At 39.3% G+C, this 25,943-nt stretch overlaps 1 protein-coding gene across 3 annotated transcripts in view; it reads right to left on the minus strand.

Annotated features, from left to right (window-relative positions):
- Positions 1–280: 280 nt before the first annotated feature.
- The window catches only part of LOC140741384 (breast cancer type 1 susceptibility protein homolog), a 92,452-nt gene continuing 66,789 nt past the window's right edge, over positions 281–25,943 (minus strand). For all 3 annotated transcript variants that reach the window (XM_073071549.1, XM_073071548.1, XM_073071547.1), the window contains exons 18-21: positions 25,526–25,580; positions 11,282–11,355; positions 7,878–7,938; positions 281–3,197 (exon numbers count right to left, since the gene is read on the minus strand). In XM_073071549.1, coding sequence (XP_072927650.1) covers positions 3,085–3,197; positions 7,878–7,938; positions 11,282–11,355; positions 25,526–25,580 — 303 coding nt within the window. In that variant the 3' untranslated portion in view covers positions 281–3,084. The remainder of the gene's footprint in view (positions 3,198–7,877; positions 7,939–11,281; positions 11,356–25,525; positions 25,581–25,943) is intronic.

The following is a 25,943-nucleotide window of genomic DNA, read 5'->3' on the forward strand; positions in this document are numbered from 1 at the left end:
ATAGATATGGTGGGCCTGTGCAGGTCGATGCGAGTAGGCAGTTTAAATGACTTTGGTATAGACTAGATGGGCCAAAGGGCCTGTTTGTGCTGCACTTCTGCGACTGTTCCATTCTCCTCACAGACACTGCCCAATCTACTGCATTCCACCAGCAGACTGTTTGCTGTACCAGATTCCAGTATCTGCTGTTTGTGTCTCCATTTAACAGTCAGCTTTTCCTTGGCACAATGCAATGTGCTTATAAAGCACAACTTGAAAGGAGGATCATTGAGATACAATATAGTGACCCAAGTCTTTTTTATTTAACTTACTCAACAAATACATCTTTGGTGAAACTAACAATGGAATAAACTGCTTTAACATCTGAATCAAAACAAGCCAGCAAAATTCTACTTTAGCAATGCAAAATATTGTGGATCCCTGAAATCAAATAAAACTGAAAATCTTAGAAATGCTCTGTAAATTAGGCAATATTTGTGAAGAACAAAGGAGTCTTAATGCTTCAAATTAATGATCTTGCATTAAGTTATTGTACAACTTTTACCAAAATGCACATCAGATGTTCATTAAAGTATTCTTTTAAAGTTAGTAGGCAGTCACAATCTAATCTTTAATTACATAGCTGCCCCATAAATTTATTTCAAGCAGCTTCTTTCCTACCAAGATGCACAACTACAATTGAAATAGGCAGATAAAAAGTTCAATTTATATTGCTTGTACAACTTACCTGTAGTTAATTACAATCTTTGAATAACTATAATTGAGCTACTTTGCCATGTGAAACTTTGTATTATTCAAATTAGTTTGATCTAAATTTATAAAAAAGCAGCTCAGCTATAATGTATTTTGTTTTAATCATTACTATCAAGTGCATTACCATTTTACAAAGGATTATAAAGATAGTTTTTTTACATTTCAGTACAACAAGAACACAACATACACAAGGAACACAACTGTATTTCCCACTATATTGAAACTTCAACTGGTAGGTAACTAATGTCATGGACCAGAATGTTGCCCCAGATCTTTGAAATACGACCAGTATTCGCAAATTCAATCATATATCAAAGATTCAGAACCTGGCATCTTTCAAAGCAAAGCAAAGCACAGAAACAAATATCAGAAAATAGTTCTTCCTCTAGCCACACCTTTAAAAAGCTAGCTGTTTCTTTGCAGAACTTGCTCTGAGGACAGAGGTCAATAAAGGTGATGCATTTCAATTCACACAAAATCAACAAGAACAATTCTGATATTTAATCAATTGCAAATATTCTACAATGTGTTTGAAGTTAAACAGACTTTAGAACCAGGGCCATGAACTTCAGCAGATGTATTCAGGGGGGAAAAAAAACAAGTTTTCTTATAGTAAATCAATAACTTTTTCTTTTGTTTATAATCCAGGAATTTGTATTCTCTCAACACATCTTCACTGAATTTTTGACAGTACAAATTAGTCACTGAAGCTCTCAAATGAAAAAATTCAATACAGCCCATGGAAGATTTCTGCTGAAGGCCGGCAGGAGCGTAAACCAGAGCAAGTGATTGCCTGGATGTAGTTTTTTTTTTGCAGTTCTGTCAATTTTGCCACTGGTTTAGTTATAATGGGTACAGACTGTTACAGTGCCATTAATGCCTTCAACGTGCTTTTGGAGATTTTGCTGTAGCACAAAAACTCATTACAGTAGAATTTAAAATCAAACTGCTGCCAAATTATTTCAATTACAGAATAGACAACTCTAAACCTTTCATTCAGACTTTTCTCACATTTTCAAACTCGACTTTAAATTGCTGACACATGAGAAACGTAAAGGCCCAAGCTCACCATTGTATTCAAGGCCCAAGGTCACCATTGTATTCAAAACCCAAGAGCCCCAAATTGATTGGGTAATTAGAATACAATTAACCATGGAAGAAAGCAGAGTTAAGTTTGGAATACAGAAATCATTGAGATCAAAGAACACAAAATTTAGTCAGCATATTAATATACATTTTGGATTGTAGTGCCAAATAAATCTATTACAAGAATATATCCAGTACTGAGCTTATTACAACCTGTGTATTTAGGTCGGTTATTCCTCGACTATTATCAGCAACCTTAACTTTATATACAAATCAGTTCTTGTCTAACTTTGGCTAGTACTAATAAAATGTTCTACAAAAGAACCAACTAAGAAAAAAATTGGGATGGAAATACAATAAAAATAGCCACTATTTGCATCCAAGAGCTATAGTATGCCAGGGAAGCAAATGATCAATAATTCTTACTATTTAAATGAAATTGGACAAACAATCTCTCTTGTATTATATTTAATAGAGTCTTAAATTTCTCTTTTTGGTAAAGTTAATTATGCATTTAACCAACAAGAACTTCAAAAAACTGATAGATTCAGAAACCAGAAGACTAAATTCAAAACTTTTTTTTAAGACAGGCCAACAGGAAAACTTCTGGTTAAAAAGATCAGTGAGCTTCACCTTTTTGACCAGGGGTAGGAACAGCAGAACAAAAGTACAGATGCATAATGGTACAGTAATTGCAGGTTTGTCAAATGAAAGAATTCAGCAGCTACAGTACACAAAGCTAGGAAGTACAACAAAGTGAGTTTATGCATAAATAGAGATAAAACAATATGAAAGCAATCTTATTGCCAGTAAAACTGTAGCTGACAAAATACTTGTGTAATTGATTACACACTTTATAGAATGTAACATTTTTTGTGTTTACAGGGGCAATACACAATGTTTTCCTTCACTTCCAAAGCTGAATTTTATCAGTACCACATGCACTAATAGATAAAGGCTTAAATTCTGAACCTGCAATACAACACAAATTTTGTTTTTAAACAATCAAAACGTTTTCATGACTCAACATTTAGCACTAAGGTGTTAATACAAAACATTTGCAACTGAAACCAAAGTAAGTGAAAATGCAACCTTCAGCCATGCATTTATGACTAGAATTTTACTCTACTGTAATAGTTCTTAAGCAGTTATTTACATTACACCTAAATAACCATTATTTACATTATATACAAATTCTATTTAAATAACAAATACATCCTCAGCATATCCAGATTGTGCTGATTTTCAGTCCATAAGGCAGATCTGATAATCTTTTAGTTGATGGTGTTCATAGCAAGCAATACTGTCCAAGATCCATTCCCGGGAGACCACAATACTATTGTACTGTCTTTCTATTGCTGCAACAATTATACTTATTGTTAATTTTTAAGCACAAGGAATTAAATCTAAAGCTAATAAAATGAAATAAACATTACTCTACAGAACAGTAATAGCAACCTTTCATTGAAAAAACTAATTATTAATGGCTCAGAATGGGAGCCTTCCTAACCCAGATTCAGCCAAATGCCACTTCTCTGCATCAAGGAAACAATTTTTACGCATGTCAGGAGAAGCTAGTTCAGTTCAACCCACTGGACTAGTAAAGTTATAGAGAGCAATACAAGGCAAACAATTTTTGAATTGGGTTGCACATTTGAATCAACGATTAGTCTTTCACCCACAAGGTCTTCAAGTGCGATACTGGATCTGCTATCAGGGAATGAGAGAGACCAGGTGACAGAATTATATGCAGGGGAACAATACCATTAGTTTGTAAGTAAATATGCAAAAAAATAGTTCTAGCCCCCAGGTTGAGATTCTAAATTGGAGTAAGGCAGTGTAGGAAATCTTGGTTTTTCCAGAGATAGAGGCTCTGGTAAGAGAGAAAAAAAGTGATCCATAGCAGGTATAGGCAGGTAGAAATAAATGAGATGCTTATGGAGGATAAAAATGCAAGAGAATACTCAAGAAATCAGAAGGGCAAAAAGGCATGAAGTTGCTACAGCAAATAAGATGAAGGAGAATCCCAAGGGATTCCATAGATATGTTAAGAGAAAATGATTGCAAAAGGACAAAACTGGTCCTCAGAAAGACCAGAATGGTAATCCATGTGTGGAGCCAGAAGAGATGGGGAGAACTTAAAAGGATTTTTTGCATCTGTATTTAGTCAGGAGAAGTGAGGCAAAGCAGCATCAACTTCATGGACCCTGTGTAGATTAGAGGTGGTGTTGTTTCCTATCCTGAGGCAAATCAGGGTGGATAATTCCCCAGGGCCTGACAAGACATTCCCTTGGACACCAGGAGATAAGTGCAGAAACTGACAGGGCCCTAATAGAGATACTTAAATCATCCTTAGCAAAAAGACAGGGACGAAAGGATTGGGGGATAGCTAATTTGTTCTGCTGTTTCTAGATGTACAAAGGGTGTTGTAAATCCAATCAAGAAAAGGGCTTACAAAAAGGTTCAAAAAACTAGGTAATGATAGAGATCTAGAAGATTATAAGGCTAGCAGGAAGAAGTTTAAGAATGAAATTAGGAGAGCCAGAAGGGGCCATGAAAAGGCCTTGGCAGACAGGATTAAGGAAAACCCCAAGGCATTCTACACGTTATGTGAAGAGCAAGAGGATAAGATGTGAAAGAATAGGACCAATCAAGTGTGAAAGTGGAAAAGTGTGTATGGAACCAGAGGAGATAGCAGAGGTACTTAATGAATACGTTTGTAGTGAATATTGAAGCAAAAAGGATCTTGGCGATTGTAGGGATGACTTACAGTGGACTGAAAAGCTTGAGCATGTAGATATTAAAGAAGAGGATGTGCTGGAGCTTTGGAAAAGCATCAAGTTGGATAAGTCACTGGGACCGGACAGGATGTACACCAGGCTACTGTGGGAAGCGAGGGGGGAGACTACTGAGCCTCTGGCGATGATCTTTGCATCATCAATAAGGACGGGAGAGGTTTCGGAGGATTGGAGGATTGCAGATGTTGTTCCTTTATTCAAGAAAGAGAGTAGAGATAGCCCAGGAAATTATAGACCAGTGAGTCTTACTTCAGTGGTTGGTAAGTTGATGGAGAAAATCCTAAGGGGCAGGATTTATGAACATTTGGAGAGGTATATTATGATTAGAAATAGTCAGCATGGTTCTGTCAAGGCAGGTCATGCCTTACGAGCTTGATTGAATTTTTTGAGGATGTGACTAAACACATTGATGGAAGGTAGAGCCGTAGATGTAGTTAGTGTATATGAATTTCAGCAAGGCATTTGATAAGGTACCCCATGCAAAGCTTATTGAGAAAGTAAGGAGGTATGGAATCCAAGGGGACCTTGCTTTGTGGATCCAGAACTGGCTTGCCCACAGAAGGCAAAGGGTGGTTGTAGATGGGTCATATTCTGCATGGAGGCCGGTGACCATTGGTGTGCCTCAGGGATCTATTCTGGGACCCCTACTCTTTGTGATTTTTATAAATGACCTGGATGAGGAAGTGGGGGGACAGGTTAGTAAATTTGCTGATGACACAAAGGTTGGGGGTGTTGTGGATAGTGTGGAGGGCTGTCAGAGGTTACAGCAGGACATTGATAGGATGCAAAACTGGGCTCAGAAGTGGCAAATCGAGTTCAACCCAGTTAAGTGTGAGGTGGTTCATTTTGGTAGGTCAAATATGATGGCAGAATATAGCATTAATGTCTTGGCAGTGTGGAGGATCAGAGGGATCTTGGGGTCCAAGTCCATAGGACACTCAAAACTGCTGCACAGGTTGACTCTGTGGTTAAGAAAGCATATGGTGCATTGGCCTTCATCAATCGTGGGACTGAGTTCAAGAGCCGAGAGGTAATATTGCAGCTATATAGGACCCTGGTCAGACCCCACTTGGAATACTGTGCTCAATTCTGGTCGCCTCACTACAGGAAGGACGTGGAAACCATAGAAAGGGTGCAGAGGAGATTTACAAGGATGTTGCCTGGATTGGGGAGCATGCCTTATGAGGAATAGGTTGAGTGAACTCGGCCTTTTCTCCTTGGAGCGACAGAGGGTGAGAGGTGACCTGATAGAGGTGTACAAGATAATAAGAGGCACTGATCGTGTGGATAGTCAGAGGCTTTTTCCCAGGTCTGAAATGGCTAGCACGAGAGGGCATAGTTTTAAGGTGCGTGGAACTAGGTACAGAGGAGATGTCAGGGGTAAGTTGTTTTGTTTTAAAATACGCAGAGAGTGGTGAGTGCGTGGAATGGGCTGCCGGCGGCGGTGGTGGAGGCAGAAACGATAGGGTCTTATAAGAGACTCCTGGATGAATACATGGAGCTCAGAAAAATAGAGGACTATGGGTAAGTCTAGGTAGTTTTAAGGTTAGGACATGTTCAGCACAGCTTTGTTGGCCGAAGGGCCTGTATTGTGCTTTATGTTTTCTATGTTTAAAAAAGGCTCCAAACACAAACCAGGAAATTATAGCCTGGTGAGTCCGACATCAGTTGTGTGAAAGTTATTGTAAAGCATTCTAAGGGACCAGATATGGGTATTTGGTAGACACAGACAAAGGATAGCCAGCATGGCTTTGTGCATGTTAGGTCATGTCTAACCAACATTATAGAGGAAGATACCAGGAAAGTAGATAAAGGCAAGGCAGTGGATGTTGTCTACATAGACTTTAGCAAAGCACATGATAGGGTCTCGCATGGGAGGTTGGTGAAGAAGGTTTAGTCGTTCGACAGTCAAGCTGAGGTACAACATTGGATTAGACATTGGCTTTGTGGGAGAAGCCAAAGAGTGGTAGTAGAGGGTTGCCTCGCTGACTGGAGGCATATGACTCGTGGAGTGCCGCAGGGTTCTATGCTGGGCCCTTTGTTGTTTGTTATCTATATCAATGATCTGGATGATCATGTGGTCAACTGGATCAGCAAATTTGCAGATAACACCAAGATTGGGGGTGTAGTGGACAGCGAGGAAGGCCATCATGGTCTGCAGAGGGATCTACATCAGCTGGAAAAATAAGGCTGAAAAATGACAGATGGAATTTCATGCAGTGTGCAATGTTGCACTTTGGTAGGACTAACCAGGGTAGGTCTTACACAGTGCACTGTAGTGCACCGAGACGTGTGATAGAACAAAGGGATCTGGGGATACAGGTCCATAATTCATTGAAAGTAGTGGCACAGGTAGATAGGATCATAAAGAAAGTTTTCGACACATTGGCCTTCATAAATCAGTGTATTGGGTACAGGAGATGGTATGTTATGTTGAAGTTGTACTAGATATTGGTTGTGCCTAAATTGGAATATTGAGCACAACTTTGGTCACCAACCTACAGGAAAGATGTAAATAAGGTTGAAAGAGAACAGAGAAAATTTACAAGGATGTTGCTGGGTCTGGAGGACCTGAGTTATGAGGAAAGATTAAATAAGATAGGACTTTACTCCTTGGAAGGTAGAAGTTTGAGAGGAGATTTGATAGAGGTATACAAAATTATGATGTGTATTGATAAGGTTAATGAAAGAAGACTTTTTCCACTGAGGTTGGGCGAGACTACAACGAGAGGTCATGGATTAAGGCTGAAAGGTAAGGAGTTTAAGGGGCACACAAAGGGAAATTTCTTGACTCAGTGTTGAATGAGCTGCCAACACAAGTGGTGCATGCAAGCTCGATTTTAACGTTTAAGAGAAGTTTGGATCGGTACATGGAAAGTAGGGGTATGGAGGTCTCTGGCCCCAGTGCAGTTTGATGGGAGTAGGCATTTTAAATGTTTTCAGCATGGACTAGATGGGCCAAAGGGCCCACTTCTGTGCTGTACTCTATGACTATGTCTCTTAACTGCAAAGCATCAATTCAGTTCTTCGGGCCTGTTAACATATCAAACCTAGAAGAGTCTGAAACTGTTACACAGATACTGCAGAAAAAAAATCCCAGAGTATTGTTGATTTGCATTATTTGTAAATAGTCATTGCAGGGATAGATTTGCTCCAATTAACGGATACCTATCAAAAGTCAAAAACTTTTGTCAGTGCTATAAAGATAGAAATAATTTGGATTTAACTCTAGACACTCACCTTTGTAGTCTGTGTTTATTGGGTTAGCATCAGGCTGCACTACCACCACTTCGGTACAGTTCTAATAGAAATAATGGATATGGGTTGATATAATACAATGGCTACAAAAACTATTACCCAAAAATTTCATTCATTTATAAGAGTAATAAAGTATCTGTTTAAATTTAAGGAAAATTTCTTAAACAGTACAATAATGGAACTCAAGGACTTTTTTTCTTGTCATTATTCCCTAAACAATACAGTATAACAGGTATTTACATAACATTTACATTGTATTAGGTATTTATTATAAGTAATCTAGAGATGATTTAAAGTATATGAGAGGATGTGTATAGGTTACTGCAGATCGGGAAGCGAGAAAAAACTGAAGTTCTCTAAGTTAAAAGAGGTACATCTGGTATTTAGCATCAGTTAGTCAAACATTTGTCTTAGTATATATTTTACCTTTCTATGCATATAAAACACTTAAGAAACGTATGTATTTCAATAATTAAACCACTGCGTTGCTTAGCAACAATTGTAGCTTTCACTGGGGCAGGGCCTTTCGCATGCTCCATTATTCTCACTTTATCCTTTAAAATTGTTCCGATCATTGACTGACTGTAGCCTAACGCTTTTCCAATGACCGATGGTGTTTCACCCCTTTCCGATTGCTTTATTATTTCCACTTTATTTTCAATCGTGATCGTTTTCCGGAACAGAAACACTGCAGGCAGCAGGTCCTGAGCTCCGCCGGGTCCTAAAGTCCACTGACTTGAGCATCCGTGTTTTTTGGTATCCAAGGGGAGTCCCAGAACCAATCCCCCGTGGATAAGGAGGGCCAACTGTATATACTTTTAAGAATTAGTCTTTAGCTGCATGTGTGAACATCAGCAACCGATTGTATTGAGCATACATTTGATTCCATTGACTTCAATGGAATGTGTACTTCAATGCTCATGATCAAAGATGAATTTCTCAACAGCTTTGTATCAATAAATTTCTCTTCAATTGTTACAGACACTTGCAGCATGCTTAAATTAATGTGCTATCAATCATACTAAAATATTACGAGATCTAATATTCTGTAATCTATTTGGAAATCCTGATGGTTCAACATTTGGCTGCTGACGCAAGGTTTCTTGTACTCCCCTGCAACTTACTGACTTCAATACAGAACTTATTGTAATATTTGTGTGACATTGCAAAAATAACTAATTAAAAAAGTGTGCTGGGGAGCAAATATCCACTGGTCTGGAAAATCCTCCAGTCAAACCAATCTCCAGTACTACCAAGTATCAACCTACCAGTGCTAACCAACAAGCTCCAAAACCTGGGCCTCTGTACCTCCCTCAGCAACTGGATCCTTGACTTTCTAATCAGAATATAGTCAGTGCAGATCAGAAATAATATCTCCTCATTGACAGTCAATGCAGACACACCTCAAGAATGCATGCTTAGCCCATTGCTCTACTCTACACCCACGGCTAGGCACAGCTCAAATGTCATCTATAAATTCACCGATGACACAACTATGGTTGGTAGAATTTCAGATGGTGAGGCATACAGGAGTGAAATAGATCAGCTGGTTGAGTGCTGTCACAACATATAATTAAGATGAAGGAATTGATTGTGTATTCAGAAAGGGAAAGTTGAGAAAACTCATATGGAGCCAGTGATCATTAATGGAGAATGTGTGGAGCAGGTTAAGACCTACAAGTATCTGGGAGTACAGTTGGACGAGAAGCTAGACTGGACTGCCAACACAGATGCCTTGTGCAGGAAGGCACAGAGTCGACTGTACTTCCTTAGAAGGTTGGCGTCATTCAATGTCTGCAGTGAGATGCTGAAGATGTTCTATAGGTCAGTTGTTGAGAGCGCCCTCTTCTTTGTGGTGGCGTGTTGGGGAGGAAGCATTAAGAAGAAGGACGCCTCACGTCTTAATAAGCTGATAAGGAAGGCGGGCTCTGTCGTGGGCAAAGTACTGGAGAGTTTAACATCGGTAGCTGAGCGAAGGGCGCTGAGTAGGCTACGGTCAATTATGGAAAACCCTGAACATCCTCTACATAGCACCATCCAGAGACAGAGAAGCAGTTTCAGCGACAGGTTACTGTCGATGCAATGCTCCTCAGACAGGATGAAGAGGTCAATACTCCCCAATGCCATTAGGCTTTACAATTCAACTGCCAGGACTTAAGAACTTTTTTTTAAAGCTATTATTAATGCTTTTTGAGTTAGTGATTTAGATGCATATCATATTATTACTGAGTTAAGTATTGTATGTAATGAGTTTTTGCTACAACAAGTGTATGGGACATTGGAAAAAATGTTGAATTTCCCCATGGGGATGAATAAAGTATCTATCTATCTATCTATCTATCTATCTACCAGTCCACCAGTGATCAGCAGTAGAAAGGGTGAGCAGTTTTAAGTTCTTGGGTGTCTACAGTTCTGTAGATCTAGCCTGGGTCAAACATATTGATGCAGCTACAAAGAAGGTATGACAGCAGCTACATTGTAGTAATAGGATGAGGAGAACTGGAGAGCATTTTAACTGGTTGCATCACCACCTGGAGGGGCCACCGCACAGGATCGGTAAAAGCTGCAGAAAGTTGTAAACTAAGCCACTTCCATCATGTGCACTAGCCAGCCCAGCATCGATGCCTCGAGAAGGTAGCGTCCATCGTTACAGGCACCTAGAACACACCCTCTTCTCTTTGCTCCCATGAAGCAGCCTGGAGAGACTCAATGATTTAGGAGTAGCTTCTTCTCCTCTGCAATCAAATTTCTGAACTGACAATGAATTCATGAACACCACCTCACTATTTTAGCTCTTTTTGCACTACTTATTTGAATTATTTCATACACTTACTGTAATTTATTGGTTTTAATTATGTATTGCAATGTACTACTGCCACAAAACAGATTTCATGACCTATGCCAGTGACATTAAACCCAATTCTGATTCAAGGTGCCAACTGTGCTGGATTATTGCAGGTTTTAATTTACAGAACTTACACCCAACATGTGTACAAACAGAAAATTATTTAAAACTAGAACAAGAAACAAAATCAACTTGTGGCAACCCACTGTTTTGTCCTAATAAGTTCCATCTGTAAATGTTTCCTGACTACTCATGGGATTTATTTGTCACATTAGCATGCACAGAACTATGATGGAAGCAACTGAACCTCAGACCTCTGGGAGTATCAAGGAGAGGTTGGTGCTACATAACTCTTCCAAGGGTTGAAGTAGGAACTTTTCATTAATGGTTTCTTCAAGTGTGAATAGATGGGAAATGTGGCTATATCTTGGGGAGAAATATTCATATAACACTTAATAAGTTTTAGTTCCTTTCTTTTACAAACCTATTTTTCTTCTTTTTTAATATAAAGTATAAGAGTGAAATATTTTCTTATACTTACAGGGCTATAGGAGAATAAACAAGGCTCCTTAATTATTGAGGCACCACAGAGCTCTATCATCCATTCTAGCTGATCTGTAAGATAAATCAATAGCCACCAGGTAATATCTACATTTCAGTAATATCAAGACCAGATTTTAACTTATAGCACAATTCAAAATTAATTTGTTCAATTCCCAACCTCAGCTGTTCACAAAATAATTGTGGAATAAATTTTACGCCTAGAGTATTTGATTTTATGCAGACATTGAACATTGCCATTAATCCTCAACACCATGGAGAACAACCATCTATAGGTTAAACAAAATCTTGTAACTTTGTAAAATATCTGGCTTGAACTACAATATGTAGAATTATCTGCACTTTATTCTTTTCTTGTGCATGTTCTCTCCCATTGGTCATTCTTAGAAGCTGTATGAACACTTTCCAATTTTCTTTCCATTAATTTTAATGAGCAAAAGAGGTTGTCTACCTGAAATTTTACTAACCACATTAAATACTGCACTGGGAATTAAAAGAAAATTATCCTTTATATCTATAGGAAAATAGAGCACTTTAATACACTGGAGGTGATATATTGGCCATAATTCAAAATTTACAGCAAAATAAAGGAGCTGAAGGTGGTTGTTCCAATAATCTCAGTTGATCTTCAGCTGTCTCATTAAACCTAATTTTAATTCCCCATATCCTTTTCAAATACTTATCAGTTTATTTTTAAAAGGCTTGATCCTGCTCGTTAATGTAAATAGTCTCACAAAGGATACCAGGCCATGTGGAGTCAAGCAGCAGAACTCAGACTTGCTGAGATTCCCCAGCCTTACACTTGGGGGAAAGAAAACTATTCTCACTTAGATTTTGTGGCAAGTTAAAATCTGGAACAAGACCAACTCTTGCTAATGCATATTTCAGGCTTATAGATGAGGTAAAAGAAGATAGGTAATATTGGAGTAAAAATTATCTTGCATTGATAGATAATTACTTCTATGTTATAGTTGTTGACGTCCCCAAAGAGAGGAATTTAAAAGAGTACACATCTATCTTAGCAAGGTAAGGCTTTAATAGCTGTCAGAACTTTTAGGGCCAAACCTCAACATACCATCGGAGTCTTGACTTTCTACAAAGTGCCATGGCAAGATAGGGCGGCACGGTAGCGTAGTGGTTAGCACAACATTTTACAGTACCAGCGACTCGGGTTCAATTCTCGTCATTGCCTGTAAGGGGTTTGTATGTTCTCACTGTGACCTCTTGGGTTTCCTCCCACAGTCCAAAGGCATGCCAGTTGGTAGATTAATTGGTCATTGTAAACTGTTCAGTGATTAGGTGAGGATTAGAGTGTGGAATAGGCCCTTCCTTGAGCCATGCTGCCCAGCAATCCCCTGATTTATCTCAATAAATAATTATCTACCCCATTGATTACTCACAAAATAATTGTCTGGTCTATTGATGCCCTTCAGAGAAGTGCGTGCACAGCCATAACAATTCAGATCTCTATAGAACTATAATGTGATTGTTTCTTAACTGCTTCCATAGTTCAGGGACACTTGGGAAATGCTTTGCCAGCAAAGTCCACATTCCAGGAATTAAAAACTTCTAACTTTATTCCTCATGATAATCCACAACAGCTTTCAATTTGTAAATAACTGTAAAAGTTAAAAAGTGGTTGCCAATGTCAAAACTCATAACCAAGAATCTCCATTCTGTTAACTTTGTTTGAATTGGTAAAGTTTTTTTCCTGGACAGCCTTGGCTTGCATCCATTAAATTTTAAGATAAACACAGATGATCCTGAGGGCTTGGAGGTGGATTTGGAGAGGATATTACCTCCTTTAGAAGAAATTAGTAGTAGTAATAAGGGATTACCTACTTGAGAGATGAAGCAGGCTCCACCAGAAATTTACAAATCTTAGGAATTCTCTTCCTCAAAAGGATGAAGTAGAATCTTTGAATATTCTTAAAGCAATGGTAGCAATATGTGAAGGATTACTGGAAGTCAGCAAGAATGTCAAGCTGAGGTGGCAACCAGATCAAACATGGCATTATTGAAGAGAATAAGAGAGGGATGCCGAGTGCACCATTCTTGTTCTCAGCTTAGTGAACCAGACAAGGTTTTAAACAATCCAAGTAGTTTTGTGGTCATAACTGATGACTACTTTGTATATACATACAATTTCAGATTAATAACCAAATTAAATTCTATAACTCATGTGACAGAACTTGAACTCATTCTGAAGTGTCAGTGACCCAAACTGTTTCTTTCTTCACTCTTGCTACCTAACTTGCTAAATATTTCTAGAATTTTCTATTTCCCCCACCCCACTTATTCAGCATCTATTTTTTTAAAAAAACTTTTTGATCAAGTCTATGCCAACGCCAGGAAGATTGGACTAAAGCTGGATATTTAGTGGAATTCAAACAAAATGAATTGTAAAACCCTGTTGAAAATTTTCTCCAGAAAAACACAGGAGTAAAAAAACTAATTGTTTTTGCAACTGTTCATCAGCATGCAATAAACAAGTATCCTTCAAGTAGATAGCACATGCTACAGGGGATAAATTAAAGGTGGAATACATCAATATATTCATGTTGAACTTCATTGCTTAAATTCTGCTCCATTGCAGTTCTGAAACAGAATTTCAGAAGTGGAACCCCATGTACACATGTTACAATATTTTGCATAAAACCAACAATTTCAACCACAAAAGTACAAAAACAAATAAATTATTCATTACATCCTGTACCTTCTCATGTATTAACGGTTTTTAAAATTCTTTCACTCTTGCATGTTTAAGACAACACCCGAACAGCCTCAGATCAACATTCACTTGTGTGTGATCTGCACACAATGTTATGTTCTTTTGTGGGTGAGAAAAGAAACATTGAAGTCATATGCAAGATAGGTTAGGGCTATACCCAAGAGATCTGTCCATGTATGGTATACCTTTGAAATGTCGAAAGAACAAGGCAAGACACATAACCTTATAAAACCAGTAACTACTTTTGGAGGGGACTATTAAAAAAAGATTACACCTAGGAAACATCTACTAAACAATATTATTATTTTCTTTTAAAAAATGTAAAACCTGTTATGAAATTGCTAGGAAAACCTCTAGAGATATTAGCCATAGATCACTATAGCCTGGAAAGAGGCCCTTCTGTCATTTAGTTTGTACCAAACTATTAATCTATCTAGTCCAATCAAACTGCATCCAGACCATAGCACTCCATAACCGCTCTCCCATCCATAATTTCTCTCAGATGTTGAAATCAAACAAACACCTTCCGCTGGCAGCCTGGTCCACACTTTCACCACTGAGTGAAGATGCTCCCCCTCAAGGTCCCCTTAAATATTTCACCTTTCATTTTTAACCCACGACATCTAGTTCTGGTCTCACCCGACTTCAGTAGGCAAAAAAATGAAATACCCCTCATGAATTTGTATAACTGTCATTCTCCTGTGCACGAGGGAATAAAATACTAACCTATTTAACTTTTACCTATACCCTAGGTCAAGTCCTGGCAACATCCCTGTAAATGTTCTCCACAATTTCGTTAATATACAAGGCAGAAGAAAAAAACCAAAGAAAACTTCAATGACAAAAAAATAATCTAAACATCAAATGGTGCAAGCTGAATCAACTGCATCTCAACATCAGTAAGACAAAGGAGATGGTGAGGACATGGATGTGGTGAGGACCTACAAGTACCTGGGACTGCACCTGGATGACAGACCTGGGTGGAGCACCAACACAGTGGCTGTGTACAAGAAAGGCCAGAGTTGCCTCTATATCCTGAGGAGACTGAGGTCCTTTTGGAGTATGCAGGCCTCTCCTTCACATGTTCTACCAGTCTGTTATCACCAGTCTTCTATGTGGTGGTGTGCTGGGGCAATGGCATCAACACAGGTGATATCAACAGGCTCGATAAACTGACTAGAAAAACTGGATACACTGGAAGCTGTGGTAGAACAAATGATTCTATGGAAAATCCTGGCAATTCTGGACAATGTTTGCATGCCACCTTAGCTGAACAGAGGAGCCTTTTAGTAATAGACAAAGACAACTGCGCTGCTTCAAAGAGCGCTATATGAGCTTATTCTTTCCCTTGGCCATGAGGCTCTATAATGAGTCAATCTAAACCTGTGTAAGTGATCACCCCCACCTGTTAGTCTGTTTGAGGCAACTTTTAAAAAAATTCTTTTTAGCTTTTCTTCTAATATTTGTACATCTGTGCACTTGTAATGCTACTGTGACACTGTAATTTACTTCAAGATCAATAAAGTATCTATTTAATATTTTGCCGAACTTTTCAGAACTCAAAAGAAATGTAATAATACTCAAAACTGTAATTTATGGTAACAATCTTTAACTGTGTTGTGTGAAGCAGCAACAACGGACTGTGCCAGAATTCCCAAACTGAGCTTTGTTTGCATTGTTTCACTGACAAGTATTTTCATCATTTACTATCAATGCTTTGTTAGAAAATCTGTTCAATAAGAACATGAAAATTTAGACAAACCAAGTCTACTTGCAGCACAGGTTATTTAATGTTATAACAGCTAAAAAGAGTATAGTTATGTCAGAAAGCTTATACTTTATTAGATACACCTGCTCATTAATGTAACAAGCTGGATGAACTCAGCAGGTCGGGCAGCAGCCGTTGAATTAATTAATTAATCAGCTACAATCAATGTTCCTCCACGGAACATTCCCACTTTCCTGCTTAGTTGAACCCCTATTAATACTGACCCTAGACATATATTGCTTATGAAAGGTGGCCTTCTCACCACTGAGTCACATGGCTATTAGCAGAGTTAGCTAACGAGCAGTTTGTGCACAAGCCCTGGTGAGAGGGTTACACTTCTAAACATCTCAGGTAAACTAAATTTTTCAACGGATGCTGCTCGACCTGCTGTGTTCATCCAGCTTGTTTGTATGCGTTGATTTGACCACAGCATCTGCATACTTTGTGTTTGCTCATTAATGCAAATGTTTGATCAGCCAATCATGTGGCAACAAATCAATGACTAAAAGCACACAGACACGGTCAAGAGGTTTAGTTGATGTTCAGACCAACCAGAATGGGAAAGAAATGTGATCTAAGTGCCTTTGACCCTGAAATGATCATTGGTGCCCGATGGGTTAGTTTAAGTATCTCAGAAATTGTTGATCGCTTGGGATTTTCATTCTCTAGAGTTTATAGAGAATGGTGAGCAGTTCTGTGGGTAAAAACACCTTGTTAGTGAGAATGGCCAGACTGGCTCAAGCTGCCAGAAAGGTGACTGCAACTCAGATAACCACACATTACAACAGCAGTGTGTAGAAGAGCATCTCTGATTGCACAACACATGGATGGGCTACAGCAGAAGACACCAGGTTCAACTCCTGTACCTAATAAAGTGACCAGTGTAAATTATGGTGTGCTGGTGAAGTAGTTAAAGTCTGTCCCGAGCCATATAGGCTCATCAGGCTGGTGCTTATTTCCAGTTTCCGTGGCGTGAAGTGACTGAGAGTACGAGACTCTCCCCCGGATATGACGCCAGTCTATCGCGAGGTTAACCCCCAGCATTTTTGCCGGTACCCATTTTCAGCTGGGTGGACTGGAGCAATGTGTGGTTAAGTGCCTTGCTCAAGGACACAACACGCTACCCTGGCTGGGGCTCAAACTCACGACCTTCAGATCGCTAGTCCAACACCTTAACCACTTGGCCACGTGCCACAGTGAAGTAGGGTTATGGAATAAATGGGGGAGGGGAGGAGCAGAAAGAGGGGCATCATCTTGCTCTGAAGTTGATTATAATATTAGAAGCCTAGGGCCAGTCGTAATCTAGGTCATGTTCTGCAATCTGAAAAATGAAGAGTAAGTTCATGCAATAGTTATTGGGGAAACCAAGCAAATCCATTTCCACATCAGACACCTAAAGACTGTCACAATTTTTGACCAATTTTTTCTTTTAGCTTTATTCATTATAGCAAATACGTCCTAACACCCATACTCTGCAAGAACTAGAATTATTAGTTGCACAGTCTAAAATTGCCACTCCACTTCAATTTGACACTGACTTCAATGAAAAAAAATTGTAATTGTTTGCTTGTGAGCTGATCAAAGTTATCTTCCTACATCTTGCTCCTGCTAGATTTTCACCATTAATGTCAAAAGTCGCTCTTCATTGGCATTTAACACACACGGAATTCAGTCCAGGGAATTATGACAAAATCTACTTGAAGGCTGCAACAAAATGGCAACAATAACATCAACGCAGCAAAAGTAAATTCCTTGGAATGTTTGATCCATAATTTGTCAAAGGTGAATAAGGTGGATTAAAAGGCAAACGGGATACGCTCTTTTTAGTTGAAAAGTATAAAAACATGATTATACTAGAACTGTATATATTAGAGAATGGCATATTATATCAAATATGCAATTGCATTGCAGAGGGTGTATCGATGATTAAAATGGATGCTGCAGAACTGTAAAATTGTAAAGACAAATAGATTGATAAAATGAACTTGCTATGTTACAACTGTTCCAAATAACGGGAAGAATTCAACAATGTGTATAAAATTATGAGGCGCATGCAGATTAGATAGGACTTTTTTTTTAAAAAAAAATCAGTAGAGGTCAGAAACCAGGGAACATGATTTTAAAGTAATTGCTAAAAGGATTAGATGGGAAATGAGGAAAACATTTCCCCCCCCAGCTGATGGGTAGTGGGGTTCTGCAACTTGCTGACTGAAAGGGCCACAGAAATCCTCACCACATTTAGAACATTGAACAGTACAACATAGGAACAGACCAATCGGTCCACAATGTTGTACCAATCTAATTAAATTAGTAATTGCCTAATTAATCCATTCTGTCTACAAAATATCCATATCATTCCAATTCCTGTGCCCATCTAGGAGCTTCTTGAAAGCCTCTATCGTATTTGCCTCCACCACCACCCTTGGGAGTCCATTCCAAGCACCTACCATTCCTTGGGGGGGGGGGGGGGGGGAGAGAGAGAGAATAAAACTTGCCCAGCGTATCTCATTTCAACCTGCCCTCTCACCTTAAAAGCATGTCAATAAACAATAGACAGTAGGTGCAGGAGTAGGCCATTTGGCCCTTCTAGCCAGCACCGCCATTCACTGTGATCATGGCTGATCATACACAATCAGTACCCCGTTCCTGCCCTCTCCCCATATCCTTTGACCCCGCTATCTATAAGAGCTCTATCTAACTCTCTCTTGAATGCATCCAGAGACTTGGCCTCCACTGCCTTCTGGGGCAGAGCATTCCACATATCCACCGCTCTCTGGGTGAAAAAGTTTTTCCGCATCTCTGTTCTAAATGGCCTACCCCTTATTCTTAAACTGTGGCCTCTAGTTCTGGACTCACCCATCAGGAGGAACATGCTTCCTGCCTCCAGCGTGTCCAATCCCTTAATAATCTTATATGTTTCAATCAGATCCCCTCTCATCCTTCTAAATTCCAGTGTATACAAGCCCAGTTGCTCCAATCTTTCAACATATGACAGTCCCGCCATTCCGGGAATTAACCTTGTGAACCTACGCTGCACTCCCTCAATAGCAAGAATGTCCTTCCTCAAATTTGGAGACCAAAACTGCACACAATACTCCAGGTGGGGTCTCACCAGGGCCCTGTACAGCTGCAGAAGGACCTCTTTACTCCTATACTCAATTCCTCTTGTTATAAAAGTCAGCATGCCATTAGCTTTCTTCACTGCCTGCTGTACCTGCATGCTTGCTTTCATTGACTGATGTACAAGAACACCTGGGTCTCGTTGTACTTCCCTTTTTCCTAACTTGACTCCATTTAGATAGTAATCTGCCTTCCTGTTCTTGCCACCAAAGTGGATAACCTCACATTTATCCACATTAAACTGCATCTGCCATACATTTGCCCACTCACCCAACCTGTCCAAGTCACCCTGCATTCTCATAACATCCTCCTGACATTTCACACTGCCACCCAGCTTTGTGTCATCGGCAAATTTGCTAATGTTACTTTTAATCCCTTCATCTAAATCATTAATGTATATTGTAAACAGCTGCGGTCCCAGCACTGAACCTTGCGGTACCTCACTGGTCACAGCCTGCCATTCCGAAAGGGACCCGTTAATCGCTCTAGTATTAGACATTTCAACCCTCGGGAAAAGATACTAGCTGTAAGATTTCTACAGCCAGGCATTTTTATTTTAGCAGTTTTCTGCAAAAGCAGTATGGCCTGTTACTAATAACGTTTTAGCTTTGACTAAAGATATGAAGCCATGCTGAACAACTTTGGCTGACATAACATTCCTATCAGGATTGCCTTGGTACATAGTGCAACTTTCTGCCCAGTGGAACATCCGAGAGTGCTGGGTGGCAGCAGACTTTTTTTTTTTTTGGACAGTGGTCTGGTTTAGGGTCCTTTTTTCCGTGGGAGCTGTGGAGCAGGGGATAAGGGAAGATGCCCCCATTGTAAGAAATGCTTTGTGCAGATGAATAGCTCCAAGGAGGAAAAGCCAATACTCCTGAGAGCCAGTTTGTTTGAGATGGTCTTCGAGGGAAGTTCGGACTGCAGTGGGTGCCTTTACATAGAATGTGGGTTCAGCATGCAAGCCGACTACTCCAGAAATAAGCCCAAAAGTTGCATATTGAACTGGTTTAACTGTAATGGACCTTTTTATTTTTCTGTAACTTGTTAAAGTTGAAAATTTGGTAAATATACTTTCTTTGCAATTTTATGCCAGTGTATGATCTGTCATTTCCAGGCAAACGATAACTGTGCATGGGACAGTATTTACATAGCATTAGCTACAATCAATGTTCCTCCACGGAACATTCCCACTTTCCTGCTTAGTTGAACCCCTATTAATACTGACCCTAGACATATATTGCTTATGAAAGGTGGCCTTCTCACCACTGAGTCACATGGCTATTAGCGGAGTTAGCTAACGAGCAGTTTGTGCACAAGCCCTGGTGAGAGGGTTACACTTCTAAACTTCTCAGGTAAACTCAAGTGTGTAAGCTCTTTTTTTGATCATCATGGATATGACAGGTCAAATGGCCTCTGTGCTGCATGCCGTTTGTATCTGGGTGCAGAGGGAAATCATTTTTTAATGTTTAGTTTCTAGCGTTTATTCTTTAAACAAGACTTCCAAGATCAAAACAGATGGAGCGGTTATTTGCTTTGCCAGCTGCCAGATTTGGCATTCAACAGAAGACGATTAACAAGCATATTGAACTGGACGCAATTTATGAACCTATGCGTCTGCAAGATCGGGGCCAAGGGGTGAGCCACGGACACCTGAGAAACGAACACTCACAATGGCTGATAACCAGGGTTATAGGCCAGCATGACAGTCAACCAGTCAGAACAAGTTGGATCAATATAAATGCAAGCACTCGGCAGAAACAACACTCAATTGCGCACTGATGATGTCATCTCGACTGGTGATGAAAAGTTTGCAACCTAACTTCCAGGTTCGGTGAACAACCCTACAAACAGGCAGCCAACTGGAGCTACCAATCTTCACTTTCATTTCACATCTTAGCTGTTTCAATTTCTGCACCAGAGAATAATGACACAGGCATCATTATGGAATTTGTGCTGTTTGAAAGCATGGCAATCTTGCCATGCTTCAACTTCAATTAGTAATTTGTTGGTATTGTTTCACTTAAGAGTACAAGTAGAAAGTAAGCTATTGGCTGTGGAAGTGATTTTGTTTAGGTCAGCTGCATAGCACTGGTGAATTTATTTTGCAGTGACATTCCAGAGTGCTTAAAGGTAATTGTAGTTGCCATGGTTGCAGTTGGAATTTAGTGACGATAAGGCCAGATGCACAACTGTTTTGATTAATTTTTAAACTGCTTTTAGCTATCATGAAAGTAGTATAATAAGGTAGATAAAAGACTTTATTTGAACAAGTGGCAGCTACTCATGGCTAATTTTTTTCCCTACACAAATCAGGAAATATTGCATCTTATTTTTCTCTTTGCCACTACAACACTGACATTGCTAGTTTTTTTTAAACCATCAGCACCACTTTTGAATTAACTGAAACTGTTTCTCCATATCTCAGTTGCTACAGACTGCAATGCAGTGGACAGCACAGGAACACATCCTTTAATTTCACTCTCCTCCTCCCTTGCCATGAAGTCAGTCTTCTCTTTGCTGTTTCTAGCACAGTGCAGGTCACATAATTATAAGCTCAAGCCACTGTCCCTCCCACTGCAGTATACTGCATAATTACAAGGGCTCCATGACCATGGACAAAAATCAAATGTACAACCAACTATGAGTGCTCTTTAATCTTTTCTTCTCCAATATCCAATCCTGCAACTCCCCCCAAGCAGACAGAGTGCTGAACCCGATACACCCTACCTTCCAGGATTTTAAAAAAACTTGAGAATTGGAGCAGCTGCAGAAGGTAATGAGTTCAAGTCATTCTCTGGAAATTTGAATGGAAAAAATCTAAATTGATATTCTAATGTACTACCAGAGTGTGCTACATTATCAGAGGTGACGCCTTTCCAATAAAATGTTATAAATGCAAATCTATAAAAGGTATAAGATCTTTTGATACTATTTTGAAGGACAAGGCGCAGGTGCTATCCCCAGTAACTACATTTTATGAATATCCAAAAGTCATACATAAACACTTTCCAGTGGGGAAAGTGTAGTCTTCATTTTAGAACCAAGCAACTTAAGAGTTCATCAAGAACCCAGATTTGCACAAGGGTGAAAAAAATCAGGAATGCTTTCTACAAAGGTAATAGTCTACAAAGTAGAACTTGTCTCTGACTTCACAAATTTTAAAAAGACATGCAGTTGAGGAAGATATCAAGCATTATTTAATGAAATGACCAAACAAGTTCTGAATAGCTAACAAACATTCTGAATTACTGATAATGTGGATGTACAGACCTTGGGAAGTATCAAACTTTAGCAAAATGTACAAAAAATGTCTTACAATACCAGCTTCCCAAAACCTTAGGCAGATACAAGATCATACCTTGCATGGGGCATTTATGGGAAATCCAGGCCTGTTTCTGGTAACTGGAGATTCATAGTGGGAGACTTTGCTATAATGCCGTGCAATGTCAAGGATAGATGCTCAGATGCTTACCTGCTGGAAACTGTCAACACATGGCACTTGTTTCAATTTTTCCCATGTTCAAATGCAGTCTGAGACTTACCACATGTAGACAGGTGCTACTTCATTTGCTAAGGAATTGTGAATGTAATTGAACATTGTCCAATCAACAGCAACACCCCCACCTTTGACCTCATGACGGAAGGAGTTAAGATTGTTCCTTGGACAAGGATGGATAAATTCCAACTACAATCATCTTCTTTTGCACAAGGTAGGGCTCCAAACACGGGAAACTTTATTATGATACCCATTGTCTTCAGCTTTACCAGTGTGCTTGATGTCACATTTTGTCAGTCACAATCACCATTCTTCCAAAACGCAGTTCTTTGGTCCATACATGGGGCCAAGGCAGTGTGGTGCTAGCAAAATGCAAACTAGGCACAAATGAGTAGGCTGATTACAATGAAGCGCTGTTTGACAGAATATTCAACAACTTTATCACGTTGCGAATGAATGAGAGTATTAATATTCTATTTTTGAGAACACAACATACTTAGACAATTTTCCACAATGTTGGGTAGATGCCTGCGTTTTAATTTTACTGGAGCAGCATAGCTTGAAGTACCACAAGTTCTGGGCAGAAGTCTTCAGTCCTGTCGAAGGGCCGTTATCTGGTCCCACAGTCTTTGCTATATCTAATACTCTCACTCATATCTTGATATCACATGGTGTGAATCAAATTGTTTGGGAGACAGACTTCTGTGATGGTAAGGCTCTCAAGTGGAAGCCAAGATGGATAATTTATTCGGCTCTTCTGGCTGAACATAAATCTAAGTATTTTGGGTTTTTCCTCAGAACTCGCATGGTGGGTCGCACCACTACTAAGGATGGGAATGGTCTTGCAGTTAGCTGTGTAATGACCTTTCCCATTCCCTGCCAGATATGCAGAGCTCTGATCCCCTGGTTATGAGATTACTTGGTTTTAATGCTGGGGAGCACATAAACTACGTCATTCCACATTGCAGTTCACCAAGCTGCTCATTTTTATTTATCTCTGCCTGGTGCTGGTCCCAGCATGCACTTCTGAACATTGATTTGTCTACCTTCCAGTAACCACTCCCTGATCTTCCTACCCCTTTTGCTCTTATCCCATTGGCCCCATCACCGCATTTTTCTTCTTCCCCATCCTCCTAATATGCAAATAACCCCCACATTGCTCTCCATTTCCCCTCCTCAACACCTTCCTTTTATTTCATGGTCTACTACCATCCTCTCCTGTCAGATTCTATCTTCTTTAGCCCTTTGTCACTTCCACCTATCATCTCCCATCAGCAGTGATTCATGAGCTCCAGGAACAGCAGTGGTAATCAGTGGTGGTTTTCCTTGCCTGTGTTTGGTCTAATCACGTCACAAAAATACATGGGAACTAGAGTCAACACAGACGACCCCATTGACTACTCTCTCCTACCTGTGTAAAACACTGTTGCCACCAAGATTAGTTGGTCCTGCTGGTAAGACAAGATACACTCAGGGATTGTGATAGTCTGGCACATTGTCTACAAGATTTTCATTCATCAGTACGAGTATAAAAGGCTGTTCTTCGGTTAGTCTATGGGTCTGTGCTTGCAATTTAGGGAACAGTCCCAGATGTCTTTAGGAGAACTTCAGCTGGTCATTTGGGAGGAAACTATTTCGTCAGATCTGAATTCTGTTTCTAGGCCGAGGCCATCTTGTTTGTCCAATTTTACTGCTGCTCCAGCGGTGATGGCACAAATGAGTGGCATCTTCAAAGGGCATCTACAGGAACAGTCAACTACATGGGCCAGGAGTCAGCTACAGGGCAGTCTGGGCAAGAATGGTAGCTTTCCTTTCCTTCCAAATGCTAGCAAACCATTTTTAAAAATTTACCCAATCAACATTTTCAAGGTCTTTGTCACCAAGACAAGTTTGTATCTCAACACCCCTCCAAAATTCAGATAATTAACATTTTAAATTACACTCGTGCCATGCTGAGAATTAACTCTGATCTCTGCATTACTAACCTGACAATAGCTACTGCATGACCACTTCACCTACTTGACATGGGAAAATGCAAGATTATCTACTTCAATGCACAAAACAGAAAAGTAGAGTAGTTACAAATGACAAATTGGGAAATGTTGATGTTTAATGTTCTTGCATACACGTCACTGAAAGCTAATGCGGAAAGACCAATTTGTAAGGCAAATAGTATGCTTGACTTTATTATGAGACAATTTGTTTAAAGTATTAATTACATCTTATTGCAATCCAAATTTATAACATGGGGCATAGTGTAGCTTTGGTTTTTCTTAATAAAGGGCATACAAGAAATATTCATCATACTAGTTTCTAGGCTTGTACTACTGCTGTATGAGGAGAGACTAAGCAAGCTAAGGATTTTTTTGGACTTCAAAAGAATGAATGATCAGATTGTAACTTTCAAAATGCTTCCAGGGCTCAGAATGGATGCAGGAACATTGTTTCCTCAGCTGAGGAGCATAGGGCCGGAGTGGGGATGGGGGAACGGCACCATTATCTCAGACTATAGATGAAGACAACATTTCTTCAGTCACAGGATAATGAATCTTCAGAGTTTTTTCTCCTAGCAGTTGAGGATCAGTCGGAGTTCATTCAACATCAAAAAAATCAATAGATTGCTGGATATTAAGGCAATGAAGCTGAGGTGGAAGATTAGACCTGACCTTGATGAATGGCAGAGCATGCTCAAAGGGCCAGATGGCCAACTCCTGCTCCTAATTCTTATGCTCATGTATTAGTTATACTGAACCAAAAGCAGCAATACTGTACCAGCAATTTATCTGTTGTAAAGCCATTAACCAATGAAAAACAGAAACCCAATCTTGCTGCACTGATCAAATACATATTCATCATCACAAGAAACACCTGCCAGCACCCAAATCCATTAAGTCCATATTTATTACACCATGAGTGAAACACAAATTTATGGTTAATCTGTGTAAAAGAACTGGATAATATACATTATATAGTAAATAAATCTGATTATGTAATGTTTACTTGAGAACTATAATAATCTATAAAGCTTGCTTGAATCCAAATTTTGAAATCAAATGGTTTTGCCCACATTGCTCTCAGAAAAGTTTGATAGGTTATTGAAAGCTCTTACCTCTACTCATTCCCGTAAAGGAACCATAGCAGCAAATTTCATAATTATTTAATAGCTGAGAAATAATTAAAAACAAATATTAGCCAAAACATGATAATTGATCAGAACTAATAGTGTTTCAATATTAAAGATAAATAATACTTGTATACAGTATTTTCATTTGACATTTTATAGAACTGACACCCAAAATGCTCCTAGGCTGTTTTAGGAATTGGGAGGAATATCACACCTGTTCATATAGTTGAATTTCCTTATGAACAACATGATTTGTGAAAGGAATAACAGACCAGATCTGAGGAAGCTAGTTCTTCTGAGAGAGGCATACAAGCTCAGGTTTAAAGGCAAAAGGTAGAAAAGGTAATGCAAAAGAAGTGAAATGCTTACAGAATGTGTGTTGCTGAGTCCAGGAGCGTTAAAT

The sequence above is a fragment of the Hemitrygon akajei genome, chromosome 18 (assembly GCF_048418815.1).
Source record: "Hemitrygon akajei chromosome 18, sHemAka1.3, whole genome shotgun sequence".
Lineage (NCBI taxonomy): Eukaryota > Metazoa > Chordata > Chondrichthyes > Myliobatiformes > Dasyatidae > Hemitrygon > Hemitrygon akajei.